At 44.5% G+C, this 15,872-nt stretch overlaps 1 protein-coding gene across 3 annotated transcripts in view; it reads left to right on the top strand.

The window, feature by feature from the left end:
• Positions 1-15,872, top strand: part of LOC147449832 (magnesium transporter, putative (DUF803)) — a 76,698-nt gene that overhangs the window by 21,658 nt on the left and 39,168 nt on the right. For all 3 annotated transcript variants that reach the window (XM_086522190.1, XM_086522189.1, XM_086522191.1), the window contains exons 2-3: positions 10,164-10,262; positions 10,584-10,713. In XM_086522190.1, the coding sequence (XP_086378316.1) occupies positions 10,164-10,262; positions 10,584-10,713 (229 nt within the window). The remainder of the gene's footprint in view (positions 1-10,163; positions 10,263-10,583; positions 10,714-15,872) is intronic.

Genomic DNA, 15,872 nt, shown 5'->3' with positions numbered 1-15,872 from the left:
ACATGATATCTCTTCGACGGGGAAGGTGCCATTTGAGATTATTGAAGGTGCTACGAAGGTTTGACCCTTTCTAAGCACGAAATATAAGATTTTTGAAGCCGATGAGTACACGCTTGACTTGGACACGGCTTTTGCTAAGGTCCGCGAGGCTTTGCAGAAATCTCAAGAAAGACAGAAAAAGGCAGCAGATCGTCATCGTCGCGATTTGAAATTGAAGGAGAACGATTGGGTGCTCTTATGTTTTGAGAAGGCACGCCTGAGAAAGAAGAAGGGAAAGGAGAGGCTTTTTCCAAAGCTTAGTATGTGATACTATGGACCTTTCCAGATTTTCAAAAAGTTTAATGATGTCTCCTTCAGACTGAAGCTGCCCTAAACTTGGAGGATTCACATTGCTTCTCATGTGAGTCTCCTGAAGCCTTCTAAAGGCTATGTGCCCGAAGATGGGGAGCCGGATGAGCTTCCCGAGGTGGAAGAACACGAGGAGATCCTTGTTCTAGAATAGATATTGGCACATAAAGAGAAAGATATTGGGTAAAGCGATAAGGCGGTTCTTGGTCTAATTCAAGAACTATCCTGCATTGGATGCGAAGTGGATGATGGAGGAGGACCTAGCAGATACTCCTCAAATTGTGAATCTTTACCTTGAAGCATTTGGATTAGCATAGTCTATTCTAAATGGAACCCCGAATTCAGCTTGGGCGGAATTTGGTGCAACAGGTATGCACATGAGGGGAGTCGCTCCACTCCTTTGTCAGCGGATTGCCTCGATTTTTCATATTAAAGTCACTGATGTCTCTTTGAGTTTCAGGGATACTGTGAGCTGACAATATTTTGTTGTAATGACTATATGAATTGGAATTCCCGATAATATGATACTGATTTGTTCTTAACTTATTTGTTCTTAACTTGTTTAAGTGTAGGAACTGATAGACGAAATGATTGCAACATTTTGGTCTGAATGATCTCGATAGACATGGTTGCAATAGGGATTAGCCAATCGAGCATCTATAAGGTCTTGAGTCGATCTAGATGCGATTGCTAATTACGTTGCCGATAAATCATGGTTTGAGATCCGAATGAATTTTTGAATGTGATTTGTCATGTGATGTCAAGTGATGTCCTGTGATGAGACTGTCGATTGGTACATGTGCTAGATGTGTGTTCCTAGTGCGTCGGTACTAACAGTCAGTGTCTGCTAAGACAATTTATGGCTTCTGTCTGTTTTGCAGGCGTAATCGAGGGCGATTACAATGCTTTCAAGAGGGGGGTATGTCACAAACTGGTGACGTGGCTGCCCATGGTACACACACACACACACACACACACACACACACACACACACACACCTGCAATGACACGTGGCAATGCAGCGTACGGACCTCCCCATGAAATGCGGCGCAAAATCCGGCTGAAAACGCAGAAGGCTGACATGGCAGAAAACGTACGGAAAAGGCAGCTTTTGCGGCAGTTTTGGTCCTGCCTTTGGCTATGCAGTCATTACGCAATGCTTGAGTGAGAGAGAGAGAGCTTTATTTTTTTAAAGCCTTGCTTTATTTTTACCAAGCCTTGTGAGAGGTGATGCATTATTTTTGAATGCTTTTTAATCGCCAGCTTTTGGGACAGCTTTTGGGGCTCTGCAGACTGCTTTTGGCATCCCTTGGAACTCTTTATAAGTGTGGCTTGGTCTCTCACTTCTCAGAGCATCTGGACACAGAGTCTGAGAGTGAGACCCAGCCACTCCGTGTACTTTGCGCAACAGATTAATACAAAAAGAAATACCAAAAGGGGCACCAGTCTTTGGGGCCAACATCTCTAGGCATGGAACTCCGCCGGGCCAGTTTCGAATCAATTGTGAACTGTGAACTGTTTTGAAGTAAATCTCTGCTGTGTCGCGGTAGAATCTTGACTTGGAGTGTCCAAGTTTGTTACATGCCCTACACAGAGGCAGTTCGTGCATAGCAGGAGTAGGCGATTGGCACAAGAATATCTCAGCCTGCACACACTTATTTAAGGGGTTCTTGTCATCCCTCACTAGGCACCATCTCTCTCTCTCTCTCTCTCTCTCTCTCTCTCTCTCTCTCTCTCTCTCTCTCTCTCTCTCTCTCTCTCTCTCTCTGCACTTCGTACTTTATCTGAATTTTAATGATATAAAGAAATACCAGCTGGGGCGCCTACTCAGTGGCCAATAGTGTGTAGGAGAGGAACTCCGCCTCTCCATCAATCTATCTCCCTTTCTCTCTTATTCTACCTTGTAATCTCCATTTCCTCTACATTCTGTATGAGCTGTATTCTCTCTTTCTCTAGTATTAATTCTATGAGTTGTGAGCTTGTTGTCTCATCCATTTGTGAGCTGATCTCTCTCTCTCTCTCTCTCTCCATTGTTGTCTTGCGCTAATGTGGACATGTTCTGCCACAGTCTAGCATGATCCAGTAGCTTAGGACTGAGCCTGGCACCTTTGTGAGCCTCCAGCAGGACGTGCATGTCTAGGCCGGTCACAATTGCATACCCTCTCTTGCACAGGACGACATTCATCATGCTGGCATTTTACCACGTGAACCACCTCTTATAGGTCATTTATTAATAAGGAAGCATGGGGTGCCAGTAGAGAGCAGAAGAAGTAGGGATACAAGGATGCAAGCACCCGATCGGCAGCACCTCAAAAGCTATCGCGTTTTCTCAGATTCAGCCCAGCGTTTTCAGCCACAGAAGACCGGCGTTTTCAGCCCATAAAACCTGCGTTTTCAGATCAGTTCTGAACCTCTTTGTACCGCACCCTTCCCGGTTGCAGATCCTCGCCGCATCGACCATCACTAGCAGAATCAGCCTAGTGTTTTTGGTTTCAGCCCAAAGCAGCCAGCGCTTTGCAGATTAGCCCAGATCAGCTAGCATTTTTGCATTTCGGCTTTGCATGAATTGGCGGTTGTAGATCCTCGCCGCATTACTGCCGCAGTTGCAGATTCACAGCAAATGTCACAAAATGGTGACGTGGCATAACCCTAACACACACACACACACTCTCTTGCAAGGAAATTGCAGTTGCAGAAAGGTTGACGTGGCTGGTTGCGGGTTTTCGGATTCCATGCTGGTGACACGTGGCAACTGTACGGATGCTCGCAAATCGCGGCGCAATTTGCGGCAGTTTTTGGACAGCTCTTGGACTTTGCTTTTTCTACGCAAGAGATGGGAGAGAGAGAGAAGCTCTTGCTTTATTTCTATTGGCTCAAGAGAGCTTGTGAGAGAGAGAGAGAACACGCTTTGAGTTTACCATCTTTTGGGGCTCTGCTTTTAGCATCCCTTGTAACCTTTAAATATGCGGGTAGGCTTCTCACAACTCAGAGCATCTGGACGCAGAGTCTGAGTGTGAGTGCCTGCTTGCAATCTTGTACTTTGAACATAGATAAATACCGAAAAGGGGCGCCAGTCTTTGGGGCCAATATCTCTAGGCACGGGACTCCGTTGGGCTAGTGTCTGAATCAATTGTGAACTGTGAACTGTTTAAAGTAATTATTTGTGGTGTTGCGGTAGATTCTCGACTTGGAGTGCCCAAGTCTGTTATAGTGGTATCAGAGCACGGCCGATTTCTCTCCTACGGCAAATCTGATCCTTTTTACGCGGCACCTATGGCTTCATGCAAAGATCTGTCGACTTCCTCTGCATCTGGAGATGCGGGAAGAGATCACAACGAAGATTCACGCGAGGAGTACGGCCCGCCTCGGCCTACTCCGGCGGAGCGTCAAGAGATGGAGCGTCCACAATTGATCGGCGATGCAACAAAGATGATGCTTAATTTTGCGAAGGACGCGAAATTTGCAAAACATATGAGCCAGACTTCTTTCGATGAGGTGCACACGCAGTGGCGGTAGACCACAAAACCACCCCGCAAACCGGCTCTCAAGAAACCTCCTACTCCCAAGAAGTATACAGAACAAGAATTAGAAGAGGTGGTTGATGCATGAATTGCTTAGCTTTTTGACGTGCAGAACAAAGTTAAAAAGCACAACAAAAAGCAAAAGAAAGGCCCTCACTTCACGGGTTATTTGGGTCGTCAGTCTACATTTGAAAAGGCAAGAAAGCAAAAGAAGCGTGTTCGATTTGAAGGAGTACCCAGTTCTTCTTCTTCTTCTTCTTCGAGTTCTTCTAGCTCCTTTGACTTGAGCGAAGAAGAGAGGAAAGGCAAAAAGCGAAGCAAAAAGCAAAGCTTCGGAAAGGGCAAGAAAAAGGCAAAGAAGTCTAAATCTCGCCCCATGATTGACAGTTCTACAGAGGACTCGTCTACTTCGGACTCTGATGACAATAGCTTTTATGCAAAGAAGAATAGTTCTTATAAAGCCAACCAATATGACTTTCTGGAAGACAAAAGCAAGAAAGTTCGAGAGTTTAAGGAAGTGGACAGTCAATTAAATTTGACACGTTTTTTGGTTATAGAGATGCTTCGAAGGCTTTGTCTTTTGTACAACAGTTTGACATAGCTTTCTCAGGAGGGCGTTACTCAGAGCACTCAAAGATTCGGAGAGCTGTCTCTTACTTTAAGGGAAATGCTCGAACTTGGTGGTCCACGCTTCTGTTAAACAAGATAGCACCAGTTAAATGACTGAAATTCAAGAGGCTTTTTATTCTTCTTGGCTGACTCGAGAGTATGAACGCGACATACGAGCTGCTTGGAACCATCTTCGGATGACCAAGAAGGATACAGTGGACGCTTATTGCGAGCGATTCTAGAGCTCTTTTCTACCAACCTCTTCATTTAAGAAGATCTCGTTCAAGGAACAGATTGAGCGGTTTACTTTGGGTCTTCCTATAGAGATCCGAGATCACTGCTTGGAACAAAAGTCAGCTTCCATTCAGGAGTTGATGAGTCATGTGAAACGGGGTTTTGCCATACACTCAGGCAGTTTGACCTACCCCACAGATGAAATCATGACGCAAAAGGTTGAACAGACTTCGACAAATGAAAGTAGAAAGAGGAAGAGCAATTCAGACAAGAAAGAGAAAGATGCACGACCAAAACTTACTCCTCAAGAGAGGGCTCGCTACATAAAGGAGGGAAAGTGCCTCGGATGCGGGGAAACTGGACACACCTCTGCGAAGTGCCCTAAAAAGGCACAGAAAGAACAGAACGACAAGGACGACGAAAGGCCAGAGTTCGAGAGCAGTTGAGGAATGTGGAAGAAAAGGCAAGATGAAAACTGGACTGGTTCCAGATTGCATAGGTACCGATCCTAGCACGATGGACGAGAGTACAGAACTTTGCCGAGCTTGGGGCAAAGTGAAAGACCAAGAAGCCCTCATCTTCTTTGATGGAGGAGCCAAGACCAACTTCATTTCACCGGAATTGGTGGCGCGGCTCGAGATCACTCCCGATCGGATGGGACCACTTGCAGAGGTAGTTCTAGCGGCACCCGGCAGGGATGTAGCCATTACACCTGTCATTGGCAACCTTCGGTTGCATTGTCAGGGGTATTTGGGGCACGAGGACTTCTACGTAATGCCCTTGGAAGGTTGTGATGTCCTCTTGGAAATTGCCTCGTACCATAAGAACAATACTGTGGTTGATTATCGGGCAAGAAAAGAAACTTTGACTACAGAGAAGGGCCGAATAATTGTACTTGATGTGAAACTTAAGGGCAAGTCTGTCCCTATTGTATCGTCTTCGGCCGTTTTAAAATTATTGAAATCCAGTCTGTTTGTTTACTCGATCTTTTTGAGAGAGTTGAATGATGAGAATACGACATATATGTCTGAACTTGATAAAGAATGCCAAGATTTTCTCCACACTCATGCCGATTGCTTTTTAGAGGTCCTGCCAGGCGAGCCACCACCCGCTCGTCCTGAGGATCATACCATTGATCTGATACCTGGATGCACACCACCGAACTGGCCCACCTTACCGTGTGAGCTGAGCCCAGAACGAAGAAATTATGAACCAAGTGAAAGACCTTTTGGAAAAGGGTCTTGTCCAGCCTAGTACGTCACCGTACTGCTCTCCAGTGTTGTTGGTTTTGAAGAAAGACGGATCTTGGAGAATGTGCATCGATTATAGAGCTCTCAACAAAATCACCATCAAGAACAGATTTTCGATTCTTAGGATCGATGATATTCTTGACCGACTACAGGGATTCTGGTGTTTAGCAGGATCGATATGAAGAGCGGATATCATCAGATCCGAATCGCGTCGGGAGATGTCTACAAGACAGCTTTTCGGACGACTTTTTGGTTATTTGAGTTTTTGGTGATGCCTTTTGGCCTAACCAATGCTCCTTCGACATTTAACCGGATGATGGACAGGATTTTTAGAGAGTACAGACTATTTGTTGGCACTTTCTTTGACGACATCATTGTTTTCTGCAAGGATGAGGCAGAACATAGAGAACATCTGCTACAGGTCTTTCAGGCATTACGAGAGCACAAGTTGGTGATTAATGGGAAGAAAAGGGATTTTTTCCTACCCGAGATACACTTATTGGGACACATTGTGTCAGCAGTAGGAGTGCAGATAGACTCGGCCAAGATAGAGACCATCCGTGATTGGCCCGATTATAAGAATGTCCATGAAGATAGAAGCTTCTTGGGCTTGTGTTCGTACTACAGGCGGTTCATTAGAAAGTTTGCAGAGGTTGCTTCCCCTTTGCATATCTTGACACAGAAAGGAGTCCCTTTCTCGTGGGGACCCACAGACGCGACTTGCCTTTCAGACATTGAAAGAGAAATTGACTAGAGGACCAATTTTGACTTTGCCGGACTTGCAGAAGTCATTTGAAGTATATTGTGATGCTTGTGGTCGTAGTCTGGGTGCGGTCTTAATGCAAGAAGGCCATGTCATTGCTTACGAGAGCCGATTGTTCTCAAGGCCGGAATTGACAGAACAACTTTATGAGAAAGAGCTTTTGGCGGTTATTCATGCTCTTACTCAGTGGCGACATGACCTATTTGGAGCGGATTTTATTGTCTTCACAGATCATCGGAGTTTAAGCTACTTCTTGTCACAGAATCAGCTATCGGAAAAGCAGATGTGGTGGGCGAACATCTTGTCACAATTTCACTTCCAGATTGTCCATGTTCATGGGCAGAAGAATGTGGTGGCAAATGCTTTGTCTCGGAAGCCGTTGGTTCTGGCTATTTTTGCGATACATCATAGGAGCTTCGAGGATATGGTCGACCAGTATGCCACAGATCCAGATGTTGCAGACGTTTTCACACGGATACGGGATGGGGAGACAGTAGTGGGATATTCCATTCGGGATGACTACTTGATGAGAAAAACCATGTTGTGCGTTACACAGCCGTTGAGGGAAAAGGTTATGACCGAATGCCACTGTCCACCTTTTACGTCTCACCGCGGCATTGCTACCACCTTGAAAGGGGTAGAGAGATACTTCTTTTGTTCGAGACTCAAGAAGGATGTGGACGATTTTGTACGCAGTTGCTTGGTATGCCAGAAGGTCAAGTTTGATAGGCATAAAGCACAGGGATTGTTACAGCCTTTGCCCATACCCACCCGCCCCTGGGAAAGTATTGCAATGGATTTCATTTTTGATCTCCCGAGAACATAGAGTGATCACGATGGTTTCTGGGCTGTTCTTGACAGATTTAGCAAGCAGGCTCATTTCATTCTAGTGAAGAAAACAGTCAAACCGGATCACTTAACGTGACTGTTTGTGGCCCAGATTTTCAGATTACATGGCATACCCGAGACGATTGTCTCCGATAGGGACCCCAGATTTACGAGTTTGTTTTGGAAGGCAATTTGGGAGAACATTGGCACGCCGTTGCAGTTCTCATCATCTTTTCACCCGCAGACTGACGCGGAATCTGAGATTGCCAATTCAGTGGTTTTAGATTTATTGAAGTCTTATATTTCGGATTGGAAGACTCAATGGGAAAAGTATCTACCTTTGGTGGAATTTTCCTACAACAACACGATACACTCTTCGACAGGGAAGGCGCCATTTGAGATTATTGAAGGTATTGCGAAGGTTCCACCCTTCCTAAGCATGAAAGATAAGATTTTTTGAAGCTGATGAGTATATGCGCGACTTAGACACGGCTTTTGCCAAGGTCCGTGAAGCTTTGCCGAAATCTTAAGAAAGAAATAGCCATCGTCGCGATTTGAAATTGAAGGAGGATGATTGGGTGCTCTTACGTTTTGAGAAGGCATGCCTGAGAAAGAAGAAGGGAAAGGAGAGGCTTTTGCGAAAGCTTAGTATGCGATACTACGGACCTTTCCAGATCTTCGAGAAGATCAATGATGTCTCCTTCCGATTGAAACTGCGTGACACTTGGAGGATTCACAATGCATTTCATGTGAGTCTCTTGAAACCTTTTTAAGGCGATGTGCTCGAAGATGGGGAGCCTGATGAGCAACCCGAAGTGGAAGAGGGGGGTATGTCACAAAATGGTGACGTTGCATAACCCTAATACACACACTCTCTTGTAGGGAAATTGCAGTTGCAGAAATTCTGACGTGGCTGGCTGCGGATTTCCGGATTCCACGCTGGTGACACGTGGCAGCTGTACGGACGCCCACAAATCGCGGCGCAATTTGCGGCAATTTTTGGACAGCTTTTGGACTTTGCTTTTTCTACGCAAGAGATGGGAGAGAGAGAGAAGCTCTTGCTTTATTTCTATTGGCTCAAGAGAGCTTGTGTGAGAGAGAGAGAACAAGCTTTTGAGTTTACTATCTTTTGGGGCTCTGCTTTTAGCACCCCTTGTAACCTTTAAATATGCGGGTAGGCTTCTCATAACTCAGAGCATCTGGACGCAGAGTCTGAGTGTGAGCGCCTGCCTCCACTCTTGTACTTTGAACACAGATAAATACAGAAAGAAATACCGAAAGGGGCGCCAGTCTTTGGGGCCAATATCTCTAGGCACGGAACTCCGCCGGGCCAGTTTCGAATCAATTGTAAACTGTGAACTGTTTGAAGTGATTATTTGTGGTGTCGCGATAGATTCTCGACTTGGAGTGTCCAAGTCTGTTACAGCAAAAGTACCTAGCGTTTTCAGATTTCAGCCTTGACATCATCGTCGTCGTCGACATCGTCATCCCAGTACCCAGCATCAGTAGCATCAACATCCATTAGCATTAGCATCTCAACATTCAGTCATTGTATGAGCATTTGTGCAAGATTAAAGAAAGTACTTGCTTTGGCTATAGAGCAAGGGGTTTTTGAGGGTTGGGACCTGGCATCCCTCTCTCTCTCTCTCTCTCTCTCTCTCTCTTTCAGTTCAGTTCTTCAAGTGAAGTAAAGTGTCCTTGTGTTTATGCGGAGTACTAGATCCGAGCTAAATCCATAAACACTTCCGCTGCACATTACAATTGTGCTGAAAATTGCAGATTTGCTGTCTTCCACTGCCTTGTGAGGATAACTGGCTGGTGGGTGATTACAATTTCTCTTCAGCAACATCCATGGCACCTACAAGGGAGTCATAGTGACCGTTGAAACGTGCGTGCGCGCGCACACACACACACACACTTTTTGAAATCGTTCTTGTCAAAGATTTTCAAATGAAAGTGATGCCTAACTCACATGGATAGCTTTGCCGATTTTACGTGTTACTTTGAGACAAACCACTTTTGATATTGTCATGGCAGCTTGGGGATAGAGGATTTTTTCTCTTTTATCCAATTCTTTTTATATTTACACATCAAAGATACTTTAGCCCATAATTAATCATCTGATATTATGTCTGCGTACTTTTCAATGTACGATGGTAAATGGAAGAATTCAAATGTACTATCGTGAAAATGGTTCTGGGAAGATAGGAACCCAATCAGCCTTACACCTGTTTCTTGCATGGGTTTGGATATGGAGTCAGTACAAGGGTAGGGCAAATTCCAACTTTAGGCAGATGCTGGGGGGGGGGGACGATTGATTGTCACTCTATTCTTCTAGTGGTGGTCCCTACTAGTAAAGGCAGAGACGGATTAAAGATGTTCATGGTGTTTCAGACTTTCTTGATGGTTTATTCTATTGGTGAAACTCTAATTTGCAACTCATCTATATTTCTAGATTATGATTAGTTTATCATATATGGTTACCACAAATTCAAGTATGTAAGTATTGCAACATTTTGCATATGTTTTCTGTAGTATCCTTTGATAAGATTGCTAGGATGGCGCAATTGACACTCGTGGACTGAGAGTTGGGCTGTCTATTTCTGACAGGTAATGCGAGCATATATTTCAAGCAGAACTTGGATTTTGGGATTTTGCTTGGATATCCTCGGAGCATTGGCAATGTTGAAGGCAGTTTCTGAAGCTCCTGTATGGCTGTTTATTTTGAATTTTTTAGTTTTTCTGGAACAGCCATGCAATTTTAACCACCTCATGCACACAAAGGAATGACATTAGTACTAAACCTAAAGTGACCTTTTACTGTTGATTTAAAAATCGAACTCTCTTATATTAAATCCCTTATGGTATGTGTGAAAGGTATGAAATAAATGCAAAGGCTACAAACCCCTTCTTTTGCCAAAAAAAAAAAAAAGAGTTCTGTGTACTTTTGCACAACTTGTATACACTTTCCAATACATTTTTCTCCCAATTATTGTACTTTCTGATTATATAATATGAATTTTGATGTAGGTTTCAGTTGTTCAACCTGTTTCTGGTTGTGGGTTGGCAATACTAGCAGTTTTCTCCCATTTTCATCTACGCGAGACCATGAATTCACTTGACTGGCTTGGTGTAGCCTTAGCTGGTACTGGAACTGTCGGTAAGTGACTTCTCATATTGAATCGAAGCTTGTTGGTTTTTTATCAGTATTCTCATTCAGCTGGTAACAGATTCTGTGTTTGTATTCAAAACTTGACCTTGTTTTGATCCTACTAAGCCCACTGATTTTTTTTTTGGTCAGCTGCCCTTCTATCAGGAGCACTTCCGTTAGCTTTGCATAATGAACCATTCCCAAGTTTACTAGTCTTTTAGTAATCTGGGCCATTTGAAGGCGTTTGTTCTCCCTTGTTTCTAATGATTGGATGGACAGGGGGTGAACCTTGAAACAGTAGGGTAAGAGCACTTTTAAACTTCAAAATAACAGCTGATTAGAAGATTTTTGCATGTGAACACCCAATTGACAGTGCTCCCTTGTGCATGCAAATTCATGACTGTAGAAAGATGGGCTTGTGTATGTGTGGGAGCATATATTTATGCCTAGTTCCACACCCACGATTGGGCTTCGACGTCGTTAGTGGGGATGTCATGGAGTCAATACTATGGAGCTCATGTTATGTTGTCTTATGGATGACGACCTCAAGTCTATAGCTTGCACTTTCCTTTAAATCTGAATCTGGGCTTTTGGTGGATTATGCAAGTAGACCCCATGGCTAGTGTTGGCCTTCTGCTAAGGCTCCAGATGTTTGTCTTTGTCTTTGAGTACACTGTCAGCATTCGTTTTAGAGCTTGGCTTGTATCAATCATGCATTTGGGGCCTTTGAAGTGGTTGTCACACTTCATGCACGACCAATGCCATGGTCCAACATGCATTCACTGCCACATATATGTGCCATAGATTTTGCTACACTGCTAATGGTTATGTACCTAGTTTCATATTGTTTGGCATGCAGTATGTACCCTCATCTGTTGTGCATGGCTCCATAATAATTTTGTGACTTACATGCAGTTTACCGGCTTTTGCAATTCCTTGGTTCTCATTTGACTTTGGAAGGGGTAATTGAGGACCCGATCTTCATATTGACTGTCTCCATCTAAGAGATAGAGACGTTTCCAGCTACTATTCACGATTTTGAGTTGTGGGCCAATGATATTTTCTTCTCTACTCTCTGCTCCCTAATGACTTGGGTGCGTAGTAACATGGGGACACCCAAGCCATATTGACTGTCTCCATCTAAGAGATAGAGACGTTTCCAGCTACTATTCACGATTTTGAGTTGTGGGCCAATGATATTTTCTTCTCTACTCTCTGCTCCCTAATGACTTGGGTGCGTAGTAACATGGGGACACCCATTTCTGGGCTTCTCATCCCCACTGTCCTCTCGTTCATGATTTTGAGTTGTGGGCCAATGATATTTTCTTCTCTACTCTCTGCTCCCTAATGACTTGGGTGCGTAGTAACGTGGGACACTCATTTTTGGGCTTCTCATCCCCACTGTCCTCTCTTTCCCCTCCTCCGAGCACCATTTCCTTGTGTCATACCCCTCTTGTGGAAACGAGATTTTTCTCTAAGCCTTGTATCTCGTTCCCTGTTTGAGCTGTTCGGGATGTGTCCCATGTTACTTACTATTCTTGGGTGGTGTGGAAGGTCTGCCGCCTACATGTTTTGAACAATGAGCCTTCTATGCTTACAATGGGACTTGTGGTTAGGGCTCTTGTTGCTAAATTGGCTTTATCTGACAGAAAAATAATTCCAAATGAATCATTGGAATTTTAAGTGATAGGGTTTTTCTCACTGGAGACATCCGAGTAAAGATACTTCTAGTGCGTCATTCAAAGTGATGACGGGAGCACTGTGAAAGGGAATATCTGTAAGGCCACCGGGAACGGGTACTTCTGATGCGTCACATCAGATGGGTGACAGGGAGCATCAGGAAGAAGTATTCGACCATCCGGGAACGGACATTTCTGATGCGTCATAGGATGGGTGACATAGAGCATCACGAAGGAGATTGTATCGTAAGTTCGATAGGAAAGGACTAGGTGATGGGTATTCCTGATGCGTCACAAGGTGGGTGACGGGTGCATCGGAAAGGGATTATCCATAGTCAGGAGGAAATTCCGAATTGTGTTAGAATTGTGCACAAGGAAGAGCAAGCACTTGAATGAAGATGGGTTCAGAGGAAACTTTGAGGAAATACAGTTGCTTTCTGAGAAAGCAGGTTGCTTTTCGGAAAAGCAGATGCTTTCTCGCGAGGAAGTCTATGTCTGCATTGCATGTGTGCATGTGGTTGCATCCAGAGACGCCTGGGAAGTGCTGTGTAAGCATCTTTTCAACTTATAAGGTTTTATTATGTTTTTGGGTAGGTTCAAACCATTTTTAAAAGGTGACCGGTCGCCCACATAATAAGCTGGCAACCTCTAATAAATAAGGCAACAGATGCGCGAGCGCTTTCTCTCTCCCTCTTTCTAGCAGAACACACCCTCTCTCAGGGAGGAGTTGCCAGCGCTAGCAAGAGAAGACTGCCGCCAGAAGACGCAAGAGATCGCAAGACCACGAAGCACGGAGGTCGTTTTTCCCGCGCAAAGAGCGAGAGGTATGAATTGTGGATTCGCCAAACGAATTGTGGTCCCGTGTTTGTGTGTGTTTGCAGGTGTACTACCTCTTCACGAGAGAGTAGGAGCAGAGGAAGGCATAAGTCTCTGTAGGAGAAAAACGCTCTGAGGAACTAGAGCCAGATCAGCCCAAGGGTTTCGTACCCGAGTTTGGGAAGTAGATCCACGGATCCGAGAGTGGTAGACTCTCGAGATGTGATCCGAAAGTTGAAATTCCCAAGGGAAGAACTTTGTGTCCAGGAAAGCAGAGTTATTCTGTAGGAAGAGGACTGTGGAAACCGAATCGGAAGAGAGTTGCAGGGATGCTATGCCCTGAGTCTGGAAGGTGAGATCTAGAAGCGAGAACCTTGGTTCTCGAGGATTTGCAATAAGGAACAGAAGCTTCTTGGAATAGGGTTTTGCCCTAGGAATAGGAAGGCGAGGCTTCTGGGAGCCATCAAGTCTTATTCTAGAATGAACGTGGTAATATGTTCGGTTCAAGTGCTTGTATAGACTTCTCCTCAGTAATAAAGATACTATTAGGGGGGGGGGGGGGGGGGGGGACCAACCCATCTTCTGGTACTCTGTTATTTCCATGTCCCTTTAGACTCAGTTTGCTTGCTCATGCCGAGATGTGTTTATACTGTGTCCGATCGGCCACTTTCTTGGGCGGTCAAAGTCAAAATATTAAATTGTGATTCTTTTGAACAAACCGGGGACACCATCTTATTCATATGTTTGTCCCGACGCGTTCTGCATTGAATTTGGCTGCTGTTCTACTTATCATATTATTTGAACACCGGTAAATATTCCCGATGGCTCAAGTTACCGTCTGTTAATGTAACAAACTTGGACACCCCAAGTCTAAATTCTACCGCGACACATCAGAGATTCACTTTAAAACAAAAGTCGACACGGCCCGACGTAGTTCCGTGCCAAGAGGTATTGGCCCCAAAGGCTGGTGCCCCTTTCAGTATTTCCTTTTATATTAATCTGTGTGCAAAGCACAAGGGAGTCTGCGGGAACTCATACTCAAGACTCTGCATCCAGATGCTCTGAGTAATGAGGCCCAACAGACATATTTATTGTTACAAGGGAGGCCCAAAAGCAGAGGCCCAAAATCTCAAACTCAAAAGCAACTATAATCCAAAAGCTGCCCCAAAATCAGCCAACGTAAAAACAGCCAGCGCAAATTACGGGTGTCCATACACTGCCATGTCAACATGTCAACAGATATTGCGGAGGTCCGTTCTACCTGTCAGCGCCGCGTTTTTCGGGCTTGCTGCCACGTGGCATGTTGTGTGTGTATCCGGGGACTTGCCACATCACTGGTTTGTGACATACCCCCCTCTTGAAAGAATTTTAATCGCCCTCAATTACGCTTGCAAAACAGACAGAGACCATAAACTGTCTTAGTAGACACTGACTGTTACTACCGACGCACTAGGCACAACACATCTAGCACTTGTACAAATCGACAGTCACATCACTGGACATCACAGGACATCACAAGACATCACATGACAAATCACGTACAAATTCATTCCAAATCTCAGACCATGATTAATTGGCAACGTATTTAGTAATCGCATCTAGATCTATTCCAGACCTCGCAGATGCTCGATTAACTAATCATTATTGCAATCATGTTTATAGAGATTTATGAGACCGAAATGCTGCAATCATTTCGTCTTTCAGTTCTTGCACTAGTATCCCTGAAACCCAAAGGGGGACATCAGTGACTATTCAAAATCGGGGTAATCCGTTGACAAAGGAGCGGAGTGACTCCCCTCTTGTGCAAACCTGCTGCACTAGATTCACTCATGCTGAAATCGGGGTTCTATCAGAGTAGACTATGCTAAACCGAATGCTTCAAGGTAAAGTTCCAAAATCTGAGGAGTATCTGCTAGGTCGTCCTCCTCCATCCACTTCGCATCCAATGTAGGATAGTTCTTGAATTTAACCAAGAGCTGCCTAATTGCTTTACCTTTTATCTTTTTGTCTTTGTGTGCCAAAATCTGTTCTGGAATGAGTATCTCCTTGCTTTCCTCCACTTCGGGTTGCTCATCAGGCTCCCCATCATCGGGCACATCACCTTTAAAAGGCTTCAATAGACTCACATGAAATGCATTGTGAATCTTCCAAGTATCGGGTAGCTACAGTCTAAAGGAGACATCATTTATCTTTTCTTTTATCTGGAAAGGGCCATAGTACCTCATGCTAAGCTTTGGAAAAAGCCGCTCCTTTCCCTTTTCTTTCTTAGGCGTGCCTTCTCAAAACGTAAGAGCACCCAATCGTCTTCCTTTAATTTTAAATCGCGACGGTGTCGATCTGCTGCTTTCTTGTGTCGTTCCTGAGATTTTGCTAAAGCCTTTTGGACCTCGGCAAATGCAGTGTCCAAGTCCCTCATGTATTGGTCGGTTTCAAAAATCTTATCTTTCGTGCTAAGGAAGGATGGAACCTTCGGAGCACCTTCAATGATCTCAAATGACTCTTTCCCCGTCGAAGAGTGGATCGTGTTATTGTAGGCAAATTCCACCAAGGGCAAGTTTTTTTTCCATTGAGTCTTCTGATAAGAAATGTAAGACTTCAATAAATCCAGTACGATTGAATTTGCAATTTCAGATTGCTCATATGTCTGCGGGTGGATTGATGACGTGAATTGCA

The sequence above is a fragment of the Adiantum capillus-veneris genome, chromosome 10, assembly GCF_014529385.1.
Source record: "Adiantum capillus-veneris isolate H3 chromosome 10, ASM1452938v2, whole genome shotgun sequence".
Lineage (NCBI taxonomy): Eukaryota > Viridiplantae > Streptophyta > Polypodiopsida > Polypodiales > Pteridaceae > Adiantum > Adiantum capillus-veneris.
The sequence above is the reverse complement of the archived record's forward strand: the minus strand, read 5'-3'. Positions and strand labels throughout refer to the sequence as shown.